The sequence below is a fragment of the Diceros bicornis genome, chromosome 5, assembly GCF_020826845.1.
Source record: "Diceros bicornis minor isolate mBicDic1 chromosome 5, mDicBic1.mat.cur, whole genome shotgun sequence".
NCBI lineage: Eukaryota > Metazoa > Chordata > Mammalia > Perissodactyla > Rhinocerotidae > Diceros > Diceros bicornis.
This window is the reverse complement of record NC_080744.1, coordinates 94,871,323-94,887,007: the sequence shown is the minus strand read 5'-3', so window position 1 is coordinate 94,887,007 and position 15,685 is coordinate 94,871,323. Positions and strand designations below refer to the sequence as shown.

Genomic DNA, 15,685 nt, shown 5'->3' with positions numbered 1-15,685 from the left:
GGGAAGATGGGCACGGATGTTAGCCCAGGGCCAGTCTTCCTCAGCAAAAAAAAGAGGAGGATTGGCAGATGTTAGCACAGGGCTGATCTCACCAAAAAAAAAAAAAAAACTAATTAAAGGGAAAAATTAAGCATTTATTCTGCCTTTCCAATAGGAACTATATTTTACAGTAATCAAACAGCCCTAGCCCCAATTGATAAAGGAAACTTCTACTTTATAGAAGAACACCAACTACTGCATGTAGAAAAGTAACTGAATTAGGAAACATCATTCATTAACCCTAACCAGAATTGTTATTTTAGATAAGGATTATGAACTGGTGCTAAAAAGGAAAAAAAAAAGCCTTAGGTGACTAGCCTATGATGAACTGAACATTCGTATAGTGCCAAGTGCCACACAGATCACTTTCTGGTCATATGAGGGGAACTTAACACAGGAGCGGAGGGATCAAATTCTAATGACCCTAACCCAGTGGTCAATCTGAGCAATCTGAGCAATCGTGGGTCAATCAGATATCGTGTGTCTTCTGATGTGATTCATGAATCATGAATGGTGCATTTTAACCAAAATATTTAACTTTAATCCATTTTAGATACACTTCTAGTTTACAGGAAATAGAGCAGATAAAGGGAAAGCTAAATGACACCACAAGGAAGCAATTAGACAAATCCAGAAGTTGGGACACAGTGGTCAAGGTCTCTTTCACAAGTCAGTGTAGTAAAAAAAGGGAAGGAGGATGTGCTAGGTTAAAAGAAATTTAAGGGTCATAAAGAGCAGATGCAATGCAGGGGACATTTCTAGAATCATAGGGGATATTGGTATGGTATGATATGGGTATTAAATAAGATAAAACACATTACTAAATTGGAAATATGCAGATTATTGGCTGAAAAAAGTCCACTGCAAACAGTATGTACTTATGGTGGTTCCTCAAAAAATTAAAAATAGAATTACCATATGATTTATCAGTTCCACTCCTAGCTGTATATATACCCAACAGAATTGAAAGCAGGGACTCGAAGAGATTTATATATCCATGGTCATAGCAGCAATAGTCACAATAACCAAAACGTGGAAGCAACCCAAGCATCCAACAATGGATGAATGGATAAGCAAAATGTGGTATATCCATACAATGGAATATTATTCAGCCTTAAAAAAAGAAGAAAACTCTGATACATGCTACAACGTGGAGGAAACTTGAAAACATATTAAGTGAAGTAAGTCACTCACAAAAGTACAAACACTATATGATTCCACTTGTATGAGGCACCTAGAGTAGTCAAAAGTAGAAGGTGGCTGCCAGGGACTGGGAGGGAGAGGGAATGAGGAGTTATTATTTAATGGGTATACAGTTTTCTGTTTTGGAAGATGAAAAGGTTCTGGAGCTGGATGGTGGTGATAGTTGCAAAACAATGTGAATGCACTTAATGCCACTGAACTGTATACTTAAAAATGATTAAAATGGTAAATTTTATGTTATGTGTACTTTACCACAATTTTTTAAAAACCCAGTATGTACTATATGATCTAATTTCAGTGAAAAAATGCATATATATACACAGAAAAAGTCTGGAAGGATACACATACTAACATGTTATAATAAATGATCTCTAGGTGGTGAAAACTGCATTTCAGCATTTGCTAATTTTCTATAATACATGTACTACTTCTGTAATAAAAGATGATGTATAAAGCAAATGGAAAAAAAACCAAAAAGAGTACAAAATCTGATTTCATAAAAATATAAAATGTTTACAATAAAAAAACACATCCAATAAAAAGAAAAAGACTAGAGAAAAAGATTGGCAATAAGCATGGGAGATCAAAACTTAACTCCCAAACATGTTAAAAAGTTCTTTTTAAATAAATTTTTCATTTTTTATAATTTTATTTATTTTTTTCCCCCAAAGCCTCAGTGGATAGTTGTATGTCATAGCTGCACATCCTTCTAGTTGCTGCATGTGGGACGCGGCCTCAGCATGGCCGGAGAAGCGGTGTGTTGGTGCGCGCCCAGGATCCGAACCCGGGCCACCAGCAGCGGAGCGCGCACACTTAACCGCTAAGCCACGGGGCCAGCCTTAAATAAAATTTTTTAAACTCGAAAATCCAAATAGAGAAATAAGCAACAGACAGGAACAATAATTCACAGAAAAGGGAGGAAGCTGAAGTGTTCAAGACACACTTGGGGGAAGAAAAAGATAATAAACAATAAATGAAATAAATTCAAATTAAAATACCAATAAAATACCACTCTTTCATAATCAGATTGTCAAAAGCATAACAAGCATTCTCATATGCTCCTGTGGCATTAATATTTGGTCATGTCTTTCTGGAGGGCAAGTGAACAATACGTATCACGAGCTTTTAAAAGTTAATAGTCACAATACTATAAACTACTGATACAGGAAACACATATGAATCTCAAAAACATAATGCTGAGTGAAAGAAGTACCACATAAAAGAGTACATACTATATAATTCTACTTATATGAAGTTCTAGACAAAGACAGACAAAGGTAATCCACAGTGGGAAAAAAAATAGAAGGATGGTTGCAGGGATAGCGGGAGACACCGCCTGGGAAGGGACATGAGGGAACTTTCTGGAGTGATGGTAATGTTCTACACCTTGATAGAGGTTTGGATTACACAAGTATACGTATGCATTTGACAAAACTTAGCAAACATACAATAAATATTTGTGCATTTCATTGTACATAAATTTTACCTCAAAAGAAACAACTAAAACACTGAATTCTTTTTTTTTTTTTTTGTGAGGAAGATCAGCCCTGAGCTAATATCTGATGCCAATCCTCTTCTTTTTGCTGAGGAAGACTGGCCCTGGGCTAGAACCCATGCCCATCTTCCTCTACTTTATATGGGACACCGCCACAGCATGGCTTGACAAGCGGTGCCTTGGTGCGCACCTGGGATCAGAACCCCAGGATGCCACAGCGGAGCGCGCACACTTAATCACTACGCAACCAGGCCAGCCCCTAAAATACTGAATTCTAATGATACACAAGCTGCAATATTTATGGGGAAGTGTACTGATGTCTGCAATGACTTTAAAGTGCATCAAAGAGGAAAGAGATGGATGGACAGATGGATGTACATGATAAAGCAAGTACAGTAAAATGCTAAAGTAAAATAGAGTACAAAAGGGTTCACTGTAAAATTCCCTCAAGAATGCTATATATTTGAGATTTTTCATAATAAAATGTTAAAAATACTAAAAAATAGTGAACAGCCACAAGGCATCCTTCTGGAATGCTGGAAATGTTCTCTCTTGATCCGAGTGGTAGTTACACGCAGCATACATGGGTAAAATTTTATCAAGATTTTGTACACTTTGCTGACTGCATTTATACCTCAAAAAAATGTTTGAAATAAACGGTAATCAGAATAGGACTTTAAAGAGTGTAAAATTAATATCCTCAAAAAGATAATATGCTGCAACCAAAAAACATGAATAAGCAGTTAGGAAGAGAACAAACCATAAATCTTGAACACAAAAACTATCCAATTTAAAAGCTCAATGGGCTAGATAGCTGAGTAGACCTTGAGGAGTCAGTGAGCTGAAAGAGTGGGCTAAAGAGGCCTCGCAGACTACAGCCCAGAGACGGAAGTAAAGGACAAGTGAACAGACACAGAGGACCTATCAAGATGTGTCCAAATGCCATCATTTGGAGGTAGCTGCAGAAGGGAAACGAGGAAATGGAAGGGAGACTACATTCGAAGAAATGACAGCTAAATGTTTCCTAAAACTAAAGAACAAAACTGTTTAAAAACTAGTTTTCAATTACAGTTAAAGTCACCTACATGGATGGAAGGAAACACGCCACCATTTTATGAGAAGCTATCTCCTGATTGTGCAAGATAAGTGATTGTGCAATTTAAGTGATCCTTGGTCTTTTCCATATTTTTCAAGTTTTCTACAGCGAACATTACTTTTATAATAAGGAAAAGTAAAAGTCTGCTTTTATAAAATAAATCCAGAACCAACAGATGAGCAAGGTTTTTTAAAAAAGAAACCCTAACCTCTCTTTCCTCTGGCTTCTACTCTATGCCATTACAGTGAACCTGCTTCTGTAAGCGGTTACCACAATCTTGGGCAAGTCACTTGATCTCTAAATTTCTGCTTCTTTAGGTCTTCAACAAGGAAAAGAAAATCCCTCTTTCCTACTTCACAAGAGTTTGGGGAACATCAAATGAGACGATGTATAAAAATAGCACTTGGTAAACCATAAAGCACTGTACAAATTGTGGCATGTTATCACAGTCATTCTAAGCTGGTAAACCCCAACCTCTGAGTCACCCTCCACTTCCTTCATCTCTCACTCCCAAAATCCAATCTGTCCTCTCACCTGTCAGCTTTTCCTTTGCTCATTCCCTCCTTTTTCAAACCACTGCACTAAGTTAGTTATACCTGGTCATACCTTGTACCTGAACCACTGCAACAGCCCCCTGGGTAGTGCTCCACCTCTAGCTTTTCCTCACCCCACCCACTGCAATTTCCTCTGAAACTTAATCTTCTTAAAATATGTTTATCCTATGACTACCCTGCTGAAAATGAAAAGCCTTTGGGAGTTCTCTGAGGTTTACAGGATGGGCTTCAAACTCCTCAACCTGGCTTTCAGGCCTTCTGTCCTATCCCTGGTCAGCCTCCTCACCGTCTTCAAAACAAGCCAGCATCCCTCACCCCCACACACATCCTCCATTCTCTGCCTATCCAGGTCCTCCCAGTCTTCTTAGCCAAGTCAAACCCCTCCCTCTCCCTTCCTCTCTCTGCACCTTATGACCAATCCAGACCAAGCTCCTGCCTGTTCTCTGAACATCCACTTTATCCCTCAGGTGCTACCATCTATTCCAAGTCAGAGAAGCCTGCCCCACCTTTCCAGAGAGGACTACCTGTGCCCTGAGGGCAGGGCCTGGTATATTCCCTCCTATATCCTCTATACTAGGCACTCAAATTAACCAGCTAATCATTTTAGTCCTCAAAACTTGCTTTGCCTAACTGAATTTTATAGTAATTATTTCTCTGGTTTTCTTTATAGCCTTAACATCTATGTGCATACTATGTATATTCCTACATAATATAGTTTAGCTATTAAACTTTAAAAAATCATACATTATAAATTCTTCTATAACTTCCTCCTCTCAACAGTGTTTGAAATTGATCTATGTTGATACCTGCAGCTGTAATACATTCATTTTTAGAGCTCTAAGGTATTCCCTTGTTTGAGCATATCACAACTTATTTATCCACTATGTTATTGTCAGATATTTGGGTTTAACCAAAAAGTTTGCTATTAAAAGCAATACTGCTATGAACATTCTTGTACATGTTTCCAGTTCACACATGTATGAGTTTCTAGGAGTGGAACTGTTAGGTCACAGGGTCACACGTACAACTCTACTTGGTAATGAAATGGTCCTCCCAAGTGGTTGAACCGATTTACACATCTACCTGCAGTGTTAAGAGTTCCTCAAAATACTGTCAGGCTTTTAACTATTTGCCAATTTGGTAGGTATAAAATGTTATTTCCTGGTGGTTTTAATTTGCATTTCCCCAATGAGAGTGAACATCTCATACATTTATCAGCCATTTGGCTTCCTCTTTAATGACATGCCTGTCCAAGTCTTCACCTATTTTTCAACTGGGCTGTCTTTTTCTTTTTTTTTTTTTTATCTTATTAAGGCCATATTGGTTTATAACATCATGTAAACTTCAGGCGCACATGGTTATACTTCAGCTTCTGTATAGACTGCATCATGTTTACCACCAAAAGTCTAGTTTCCATCTGTCACCATACATGTGTGCTCCTTCACCCCTTTCACCCTCTCCCCACCCCCTCACCTCTGGTACCCACCAATCTGTTCTCCGTATCTATGTTTGTTTATTTATCTTCCACATATGAGTGAAATCATAAGGTATTTGTCTTTCTCTGACTTATTTTGCTTAGCATAATACCCTCAAGGTCCATTCATGTTGTCACAAATGGCACAATTTTGTCTTTTTTATGGCTGAGTAGTATTCCATTGTGTGTGTGTGTGTGTGTGTGTGTGTGTGTGTGTGTGTGTATACACCACATCATCTTTATCCATGCATCCATTCATGGGCACTCGGGTTGCTTCCAAGTCTTAGCTATTGAGAATAATGCTGTGATGAACATAGGGGTGCATATATCTTTTCGAATTAGTGTTTTCATGTTCTTTGGATAAATACCCAGCAGTGGAATAGCTGGATCGTATGGGAGTTCCATTCTTAATTTTTCGAGAAATCTCCATACTGTTTTCCATAGTGGCTGCACCAGTTTGCACTCCCACCAGCAGTGTATGAGGGTTACCTTCTCTCCACATCCTCTCCAACACTTATTTCTTTCTCTTTTTCTTACTGACTTGTAGGAGTTCTATATATATTCTGGAATCTAATCCTTTATTGGTATTATGTATTGCGAATACCTTCTTCCAGTCTATGGCTTTCCTTCCTTTTCACCTCTTTTGATGAGAACTGCTTTATTTTAAGGCAGTTGAATTTATCAACCCTTTCCTTTATGGTAAATGGTTTATATAACTTGTTTAATAAGTCCTTCCCTACTAGAAGTCATGACAATACTTATATTTCCTTTTAATAAAAAAGTGTTAAAATAAAAACTTAAAAAAGAAAGTTACATAAATGGTCAATAAGCGCGTAAAAAGTACTCAAAATTATTATCCATCAAGGAAATGTAAATCAAAACCACAATGAGATACCACTACACACCCACCAGAATGGCTACAATTAAAAAGACCGATAACACCAAAGGGTGGCAAGGATGTGAAGCAACAGAACTTTTATTGCACATTGCTGGCAGGAACGTGAAACTGTATGACCATCTCGGGGAAAAGGTCAAGCAGTTTCTTAAAAAGCTAAACATATAACTATCCTATGACCCAGCAATTCTACTTCTTGTTATTTACCCAAGAGAAATGAAAGCAGATGTCTACAAAATAATTTATACCAGAATATTCATAGCAGCTTTATTCTTTTTTTGTGTGTGTGAGGAAGATCAGCCCTGAGCTAACATCCATGCTAATCTTCCTCCTCTTTTTGCTGAGGAAGACCAGCTCTGAGCTAACATCTATTGCCAATCTTCCTCCTTTTCTTCCCCAAAGCCCCACTAGATAGTTGTATGTCATAGTTGCACATCCTTCTAGTTGCTGTATGTGGGACGCGGCCTCAGCATGGCCGGAGAAGCGGTGCGTCGGCGCGCGCCCGGGATTCGAACCCGGGCCGCCAGTAGCAGAGCACGTGCACTTAACCGCTAAGCCATGGGGCCAGCCCCGCAGCTTTATTCTTAATAGGCAGAAATTGGGAACAGCCCTAGTACCCATTAACAAGAGAAGAGATAAGTGAATTGTGATCTAGTCATACAACAAAATACTACTTAAGAAAAAAGAACAACCTACTGACTCATGCAACATAGATGAATCTCGAGAATACTATGCTGAGTGAAAGAAGCCTTACACAAAAGAATACATACTTTAAGATTCTATATGAAGCCTAGAATAGGCAAAAATAATTTATAATGGAAGAAAATCAGAACAGTGGTTGCCGGTACATGGGAGTAGGTATGGGGAAGGAGCACAGAGAACTTCCTGAGGTGACGTTAATATTCTGTATTTTGACAGAGATTTGCATTACACAGGAATATACATTTGTTCAAAAAAAAAAAAAGGAAACAAATTTTGAACTCTAGTAAGTGATATGCATACTGAAGTGTTTAGGGGTTAAGTATACTGATGTGTGGAACTTACTTTGAAATGTATCCAAAAATAAAAGGGATTGCTGGATGGATAAAGGGATGGAGAGATGTGAGAAAGCAAATATAGGAAAATGTTAACTGCAGAATCTAGGTGCTAGGTATACCGGTGCAAATTCTTTCAACTTTGCTGTATGTTTGAAATTTTTCACAATAAAATATTAGGGAAAAGATAAAAGTATATTTTAAAAAAGGAAGAGATTTGCTTTAAAAAATAAGCAGATATATTTGAGCAAATTTTGTCTTTGAGAAAGTTAACAGAAAGAAAAAGATCAATCCTTACATATGACAGTGCCTTGGAGATTACAAAATGCTTTCACACAGATTACTTTAAGTGATCCTCACCAAAACCCAGGTATTCTAGTCTCCTTCTATGCTTGAGAAAACGTAGGATCAGAACTTGGCAAATATCACACTGCCAGTACCTGACAGAGCTGGACCTAAAATGAATGTCTCCTCCTGTATTCTTTCCAATACACCTCACTGGGGAGCTGCCATCAACTCCAAACATTTGAAGACAACATGGAAACTGCTGATGTGTCACCAGCCCTTTGGGTTGTCCCATGAGCAGAGTGAGAGGAGCCGAAGTGGCTGCTGTACTCACTAGCAGGACATGAAAGGGAGACACACAGACAATAAGAGAGCATGAATTCAACAGACTGAAGGGGTATTTCCTACCAATACAGAATAAAAGCATTGGCAAGCCGCCCCCCGCCACTCCACCCCCCGCCATGTTCCTTGAGGCCATCCTCAAAGTTCGGGGAAATTTGTGACATCCTTCCTGTCTGTGTGGATGGGCAAACTGCACATGATGTCTGTAGCTAAGAAGCTGCAATAAAAACTTGTCAAAACAGCTCTCTGACAAGATATTCCACCACTCTTCCTACCAGAGCAGAACAGAGGAAAGGGACCCAGGAATATTGCTCAACTCTAACATGGCCAAAATTAGAGGCAAAAGCTTTACTAATCACCCCATAGATTAACCACTGGCTTCAGGGTATTTTGGTTTTTTGTTAAAACACATACCACACACCCCAACAATTTTTGTTAAATTTAAACAAGGTGAGATACACCCATGGAACATGAATAAAAGCCCTTTCAGCCTTAGAGCCTGGTGTATTTATCCAAACATTTACTTAGTGTGCCAACCAGTTTGGGAACTATAATGAAACTAAAACATAGTCCTTGCCCTCAAGTGGCCTATAATCCAGCAGGAAGCTCAAGACAGAAATCTTAGGGCTACAGGGTAATGTCCCAAGAACAGAGAAAAGAGAGCACAAGTACAGCCAGAGACTCAAGAAAGATTTCAACTGGGCCTTGAATAACACAGGGTGGGGAGGAGATGCACTCCAGGCAAAGTTTAATGGCTCCAAGGGAGCTCCTGGCTAAGGCAGGCTACCTGTAGCCTGAGCAGGAGGGAGAGGGAAAAGAACTCCCAAGGGATGCCTGCCAACTCACTTCAGAGAATGAAGAGGGCAGATTAGAGAGGATGCCTGACTTCAGGAGTTAGCTGGGACAGGGCTGAACATGGCTGCAACTTCCACAAACATGGGGACCTAAGGTAGAGCTGGAACCAATTTATTTCCTCAGTAATCAAGACTTAACAAAATCCTAATAATGTAGATTCAGGAGGCCTGCTTAAAACCCAGGTGGATCTTCCACATCTGTAGCCTAGCAGAAGGCCAGAGAATGGGAAAGGTAATAGAGATAGGTGGTTAAAAAAGAGGAACAACCTGGGGGATGAGAGCCAGAAACAATGGGTTTGAATCCTTTAACTGTATGGCCTTGGGTGAAATTCTAACCCTGGTGCCTCACCTACAAAAGGAAATGATACCAACCATCTCTCAGCATTACAAGGATTAAATGAGATAATATCTGTAAGGCATCCAGCACAGTGCCTCCAACAGAGAAGGCATCCAAGAAACGGGAGACATTACTAATATGAATAATCTGCACTCTAAGAACTTCAGAATCCAATGCCTCCTACTGTCTCACTGTATTGAGAATCCAGGCTGAAGCCACTGACCTTGGACAAGACCAAGGGATTACGCATGTCCTAAGCAACTTCTCCCTTGTTTTTTTGATTTTTTTTTTTTAATATTGTGTCCTTTAAGGCCTTTTAGGTTATTCTGAGACGTCTGCCTCACCCTGTGGCCTCACATCATGAACCTTCTCCTATTGAAGAACCCAATCCAAATGGGCAAACCATCCAAGGGAAAACCAGTGTCATAAGCCACTTCACAGAGAACATTTATGCCAAAAGGGACCACAGGCCCCATCCCAACCCTCATTTCAGCAAGCAAAGGGTCAAGGCCAGCTCAGGGCAGGTCTGGGCCATAGAGCTGTGACATTCATAACATCTATCTTAAGAACCACACAAAATTATGGTGGTAATAATATTAAGCACTAAAAATATATATATATTATACAAATGCAAAGTATTTTATGTATATAATAGGCATTAAAGCAAATGTAAAAAGCAGTATCTTTATAGCTAGGCCTGGCAAGATAATAAGATTCCATATATGGAAAGACATAAGAACACAGAGATGAGAGAACTCACAGCCCATGAGCTCCAGAGATAAATTATGGTCACTTATTTCAGAAACAGAAAGTTGGATCTCATTTTCTCAACTACACTTTCATAGCGAAACTTTCACTAATTCCATATAATCCACCAATGGTCAATAACTCTTAGTAGGGGGTAAAATCCATCAGGTCACAAAGAGAAATTTGCTGTAGTTTAGGGAAATATACAAATGTGATTAATCCACTTTGTACATTAAAAGCAGACAAGAAATTTTGTTCCATAGCTAAGAAACACTGGGAAACCACTAAATTTTAGTTGACTAACATGGTTAGTTTGGCCAGTTTTGTGGAGGAAGGTAGGGTGGCAGGAAAAAGGAGGGAGGAAGACTGGGAAGAGGAAGGGGAAGGTAGCAAAAATAAGAGAAAAACAGGTGAGGAAAAGAGAATGACAGAAGCAAAGACTAGAGACGGACAAAATGGAGAGTCCATCTGAGAGGATTCTTAATGAGTGTTGAAGGCAATAACCCTCGGTTAGAGATTAGCGTGTGGCCGTGCTATTATCTGTCACCTGTTGTGTACTGCCCACCCAGCTGCACTAATCCTTACATCTTTACAGGGAAATCGACTCTGCTCACCAGGGTGGAAATATATTATTCTCTGGGTACAAATGCTCTGAAAGAGCAATAACCAGAGATTTCTGCAAAACCAAATCCAAATTCTACAGCCTCATTCTAGTTAAAATTGGTTTCTATTTCTTCTTTATATGGCCTGGGTGGATGTTCCACTTCTACAGCCTGGTTCACACAATTCTTCAATTCAACAAATGTTTGTGGAAGGCCTACTGTGTGGGGGGATAGAGCAATGATCAAAACAGACGTGACTGCCACCCGCATGACACATGGCAGGGAGGGCCTCCATCATTAGCAGTGCACTGGGTGTGTGCAGAAAGGGAGGGAGGGTGAGCACAGGGTCTCTTCTGAAAGACTCCTGCCCCCACACTCAAATCTTTCAAGGGCAACTCCAGTCCTAAGGAAAAGGAAAACGGAGTAAATCCAAAGCCTGACAGAAAATATTGAAATGTTACAGTTAAAGCTCACCCTGATTAAAAACAAAACAAAACTGTAAGTGTTCAAACTGAACACAGCATTTATTATCTGTAACCACAGACTATAACTCCTGAAATGAATAAACAGAATATTTTTAGTAATACTTGAATAAGTTCATAAAGATGACCCAGCCTAATGTATTACAAGATCCTAAAGTACCTTTGGAATCATTAAGAAGCAAATTATGGGGGCTGGCCCCGTGGCTTGGCGGTTAAGTGCGCGCGCTCCGCTACTGGTGGCCCGGGGTTCGGATCCCGAGCGCGCACCAACGCACCGCTTCTCCGGCCATGCTGAGGCCGCGTCCCACATACAGCAACTAGAAGGATGTGCAACTATGACGTACAACCATCTACTGGGGGGCTTCGGGGGAAAAAAAGGAGGAGGATTAGGCAATGGATGTTAGCTCAGAGCCGGTCTTCCTCAGCAAAAAGAGGAGGATTAGCACGGATGTTAGCTCAGGGCTGATCTTCCTCACTAAAAAAAAAAAAAAAAAAAAAAGAAGCAAATTATGTTTATTGAGTTTTACTGTTAAGTATATTTCTTATACTTTGAATATTGGCATCTCATGTCAGGAATCATGGCTTAACACATGGCCTGCCTAAGATACACCTCAATAAAAGGGCTCCATAATCAAGTAAGTTTGGGAAATGTTGCACACTCTAAACACCATTTGGAGATTCACAGCATATTTTAGGAAATTAAGTTTTGTGACAAATCCTGAATGAACGAAATCTGCTGAACTCAGTCTGAGCCAATATTTCCCAGACTTATTTGACCATGGACCTTTTTTTATTTAATACTCATTAAGAGTCTACAAATTGTTTCAGGGAACACACGTGGGATACACTACAGTGTATGGGACACACAGCTTAATCAAACTGAAAATGCAATTAATTATCAATCTCTCAAGTATTCTGATGAACTGGTGTTTACTATATGCTATAGGTATACAAAAACTTCCTCCAATGAATTTTTTGTTGAAATTCACTCAACAATATACTTACTGTGTTTTTAAGATGAAATACTTTTTAATGAACTAAAATTTGATCACGATATGTTAATATAAAGAAACTCAAATTAATTGTAAATAATTTGATTTAGCTAAATTGCTAGAAGTTTATCTTCTTCTCTAAACATGTATTTTTAAATTTCCTGAGCATATTTAATATCTTAATTTTAAAAGATTCATTCCCTTAAAAAAAATACTGAACTAAAAAAAATATTGATATTTACCTCTGCCCTATTACCTGATATGCCTAAGTACAAATGTCTGTAACCGAAATGTGGTATCAACAAGTACAGTTAGTGAATAACAAGCATGAGACTATTATTTCTGTGGTTGTAATGTTGTTATTTATAATTTGACTCCTCTGAAAATATTATCTTAAAGCCTATATTGGAGATTTTATGGAATCAAATTCCAGTGACTGAAAAAGTTTCACCATTCAGCTAACAATAAAAAAAAATTCAACAAGCATTTATTTATATAAATGTTTACATTTAAATGACCTACCACATGCATGCGACTGGATAAAGCACTGTAATGATGTATGTTATTTTTCTGTGCCCTAACTCAAGACAATAGGACAGAATATTTCAGACTCTTAGAGACTCAAGGGACATACAGGCACTGTGGAGAGCAGAAGAGCAAGCTGCTGCACTGGAGATCTTACAAGATACCTAGGGGAATTTTAGGACACCCACACCGCCACAAAAAGGCCAGTGAGGCACAAGGGCCTCTTTCTAAAAGAGCTAGTTTAGTGACCTAAAACTTTAATATTAGTTAACACAAGATAACCAATATTAGATATGGATCAAAAACTTGAAAGCTGTTCAAGTTTCCATATTCAACTTTACCTGAGTAATGCTTTAACTTTTTTTTAAGCCAGGTGGGTAGGCTTAACGTATAAACGTCACACTGATATTAAGAGCAGCTTGGATTAATAGTCTAAAACCATCACAGGTTTCTTCAAAGAATCTATAGGAGAAGGAATCCAACTTCTGTTAATGAACACAAAGTTGAATTTTCCCGTAGGGTATCCAGAGGGGTGGGGAAATCACCTCATCTGTGTTATGCAACACGGAAAAAGACTTTTCACTATCATATAGAAAAAGTACTATGATGACTGCTGGAAATTTAAGACAGAAAGTGAACCAAACTATATTCCTCAAACGGAAGGTCAAGGAGTCCTCAGTAAGCAACAAAATCTAGACAATTTTGCAAGTAACTCGTTTGAAAAGCAGGCGCGATAAGAGGGATGATCTTCAACAATCTGTGGCCATGCGCAGCAGAATATTTTTTCCTAGTTTAAAAAAACATAAACTCATGAATTCCAGGTCTAAAATTTCAAATCAGAGAATTGGAAAGCTGTTGCTCTGTGCCTTAATGAACATTTTTTTCCTTTTTCTTTTTTATTATCGTTCCTTTAGAAAACCTTAACAAAGACGAAGCCCAGACACTTTCACAAAACATAAACCAAGGCAATACGCGCTGGAGAAGACACGCAATTTAAAAGAACAGTCACAGAATGTCCCAGTCAGATCGCTTAATAAAAAATTAACTTTGTTCTGCTGAATGCTTCAAAAATCGCGTTCCTAATAGTATTTTCTAATTACACATGCTTTAAGCACAACATGAATGCGAATAATTGTGAACCTCAAATACATGTGCAATGAAGCAAAACTGATGTTGTTCCAGATTACATTTTAATAGTCCCAAAGAAAATGGAAAACTGCAACTCTATGCCTATGCAAAGCTGACAGAGGGAAAACAAAACAGGAGGGTAGGGTCCAGCACCCTCGCTTCACAGCTCGAGCCGCCCTTCCCTTTCCACCACGGGAACCACAAGAACAAAGTGCACACTGATTTAACGTTTCAGGGCGCGCCCGAACATCCCGGGGATTCCCCCGTACCGGCTCCTAGGTCGGGAACCGATTCCGCGCCTTGCTCAGGTTCACAGAGGGCCCTGCTGCTCGTAACGTCGCATGTGTCCCAGGAACCGACGCCGCGGCTTGGGAAGCGTCCTAAGCACGACTCTGCTGACCTGGGTCCGAGGACCCGGAGCGGCCCTCTGAATGCCGCCCGGGCAAGACGGGCAGCTGGCGTCCGTCGGAGCCACCCTAAGCCCGGCGAGAGGGCACCGCGGCCGGGGAGCCCCGCCCGGCCCCTGCGGGAAAGTTGCCGCCGGCCGGGCCCGAGTTGCCCCGCGGTTCGGGAGCCCGCCCGGCGCCCCTTACCTTCGTGCCGCTGCCGCCGCGAGGCTCGGGCTCCGCGAGGCCGGCGCCACGGGCCCCAGGCAAAGCGGGCGTCTTCTGGCCGGAGGGGAGGCCCGGCCCGCCGGGCGGCAGGGGCGGCGGCAGCGCCGCGGGGCCCGGCGCGTCCTCGGCCTCCTTGCCGCCGGGGTGCGCCGCCCGCCTCTCGGAAACGTGGATGCTCGGGGCGCAGCCCATGCTGGCGGCCGCGCCGCCGACACGCTGGCGGGCAGCCGCGATCCGGTCAGCAAACGGCCCGCCCGGCGCCTCGGGGCCGCCGCGGGCGCCGTGTCATCGCCCCCTGGGCGGGCGGGCGGCGGCGGCGAGCGCGGGGCTCGAGTCAGGAAGTGCGGCCGCCCCTTTTATCGCGGTCCGGGCGCGGCGGCGGGGAGGGGGCTCTGGGGCGGGCGGCGCGCCGCGGCCGCCCCTCCGAACATGCCCTTCCTGAGGCGGGCGCCGCCGGCCGCCTCCCTCACATCGCCGCGCTCGCCAGCCGCGCCGCGCTTCCGGGGAATTTCGGGGGAGGAGATTGCGCTCTCCCAGCCCCGGAGCCCGCGAGTCCGCAACGCGCCAGCGACCCGCCCTCGCCGTGGGGCGGCGCGACCCCCGGGCGGCGAGATCCCCACCGCGTCCCCTGCGGGCCCGCTCCCGCTCCGGCTCCGGCTCCCGCTCCGCGGCGCTGCCGCCGCCGCCGCCTCCACGGCCCGACGCCCACGCCGCTCCGCCGGCCGGGCCGCCGCCCCGCCAACAAATACCCCTAGACCGAGCGCAGGTGGCGGGCACAGCCGCCTAGACGCTCTCGCCTCTGAGGGGTGGGGCCGAAGGAAGCCCGTCGGGGCGACGCCCCGGGAGGGAACGAGGGATCTGGGCTCCAGCCGGGCCTGGGGCCGCGCCGTCGAGAAGCGCAGAAGCGGAGGCGCTCAGCGAGCAGCTGCGCGCGGCGCGGCTCCGGCTCCGCGATCTGGGCCGGGTCTTGCGGGCAGCGCGCCGCGC

The 15,685-nt window shown here is 42.3% G+C and overlaps 1 protein-coding gene across 6 annotated transcripts in view; it reads right to left on the bottom strand.

The window, feature by feature from the left end:
* The window catches only part of PDE8A (phosphodiesterase 8A), a 148,670-nt gene extending 133,228 nt beyond the window's left edge, over nt 1-15,442 (bottom strand). For 4 of the 6 annotated variants that reach the window (XR_009220149.1, XM_058542529.1, XM_058542533.1 and 1 more), the window contains exon 1: nt 14,678-15,442. Coding sequence is in view for 4 of the 6 variants with exons in the window: in XM_058542529.1 (XP_058398512.1) it covers nt 14,678-14,890 (213 nt within the window). In the remaining 2 variants the exon portion in view is untranslated. Of the gene's footprint in view, nt 1-11,599; nt 11,619-14,353; nt 14,632-14,677 lie in introns of those variants that run through there. The other 2 variants (XM_058542534.1, XM_058542531.1) reach the window with 2 other exon arrangements.
* Nucleotides 15,443-15,685: the final 243 nt, after the last annotated feature.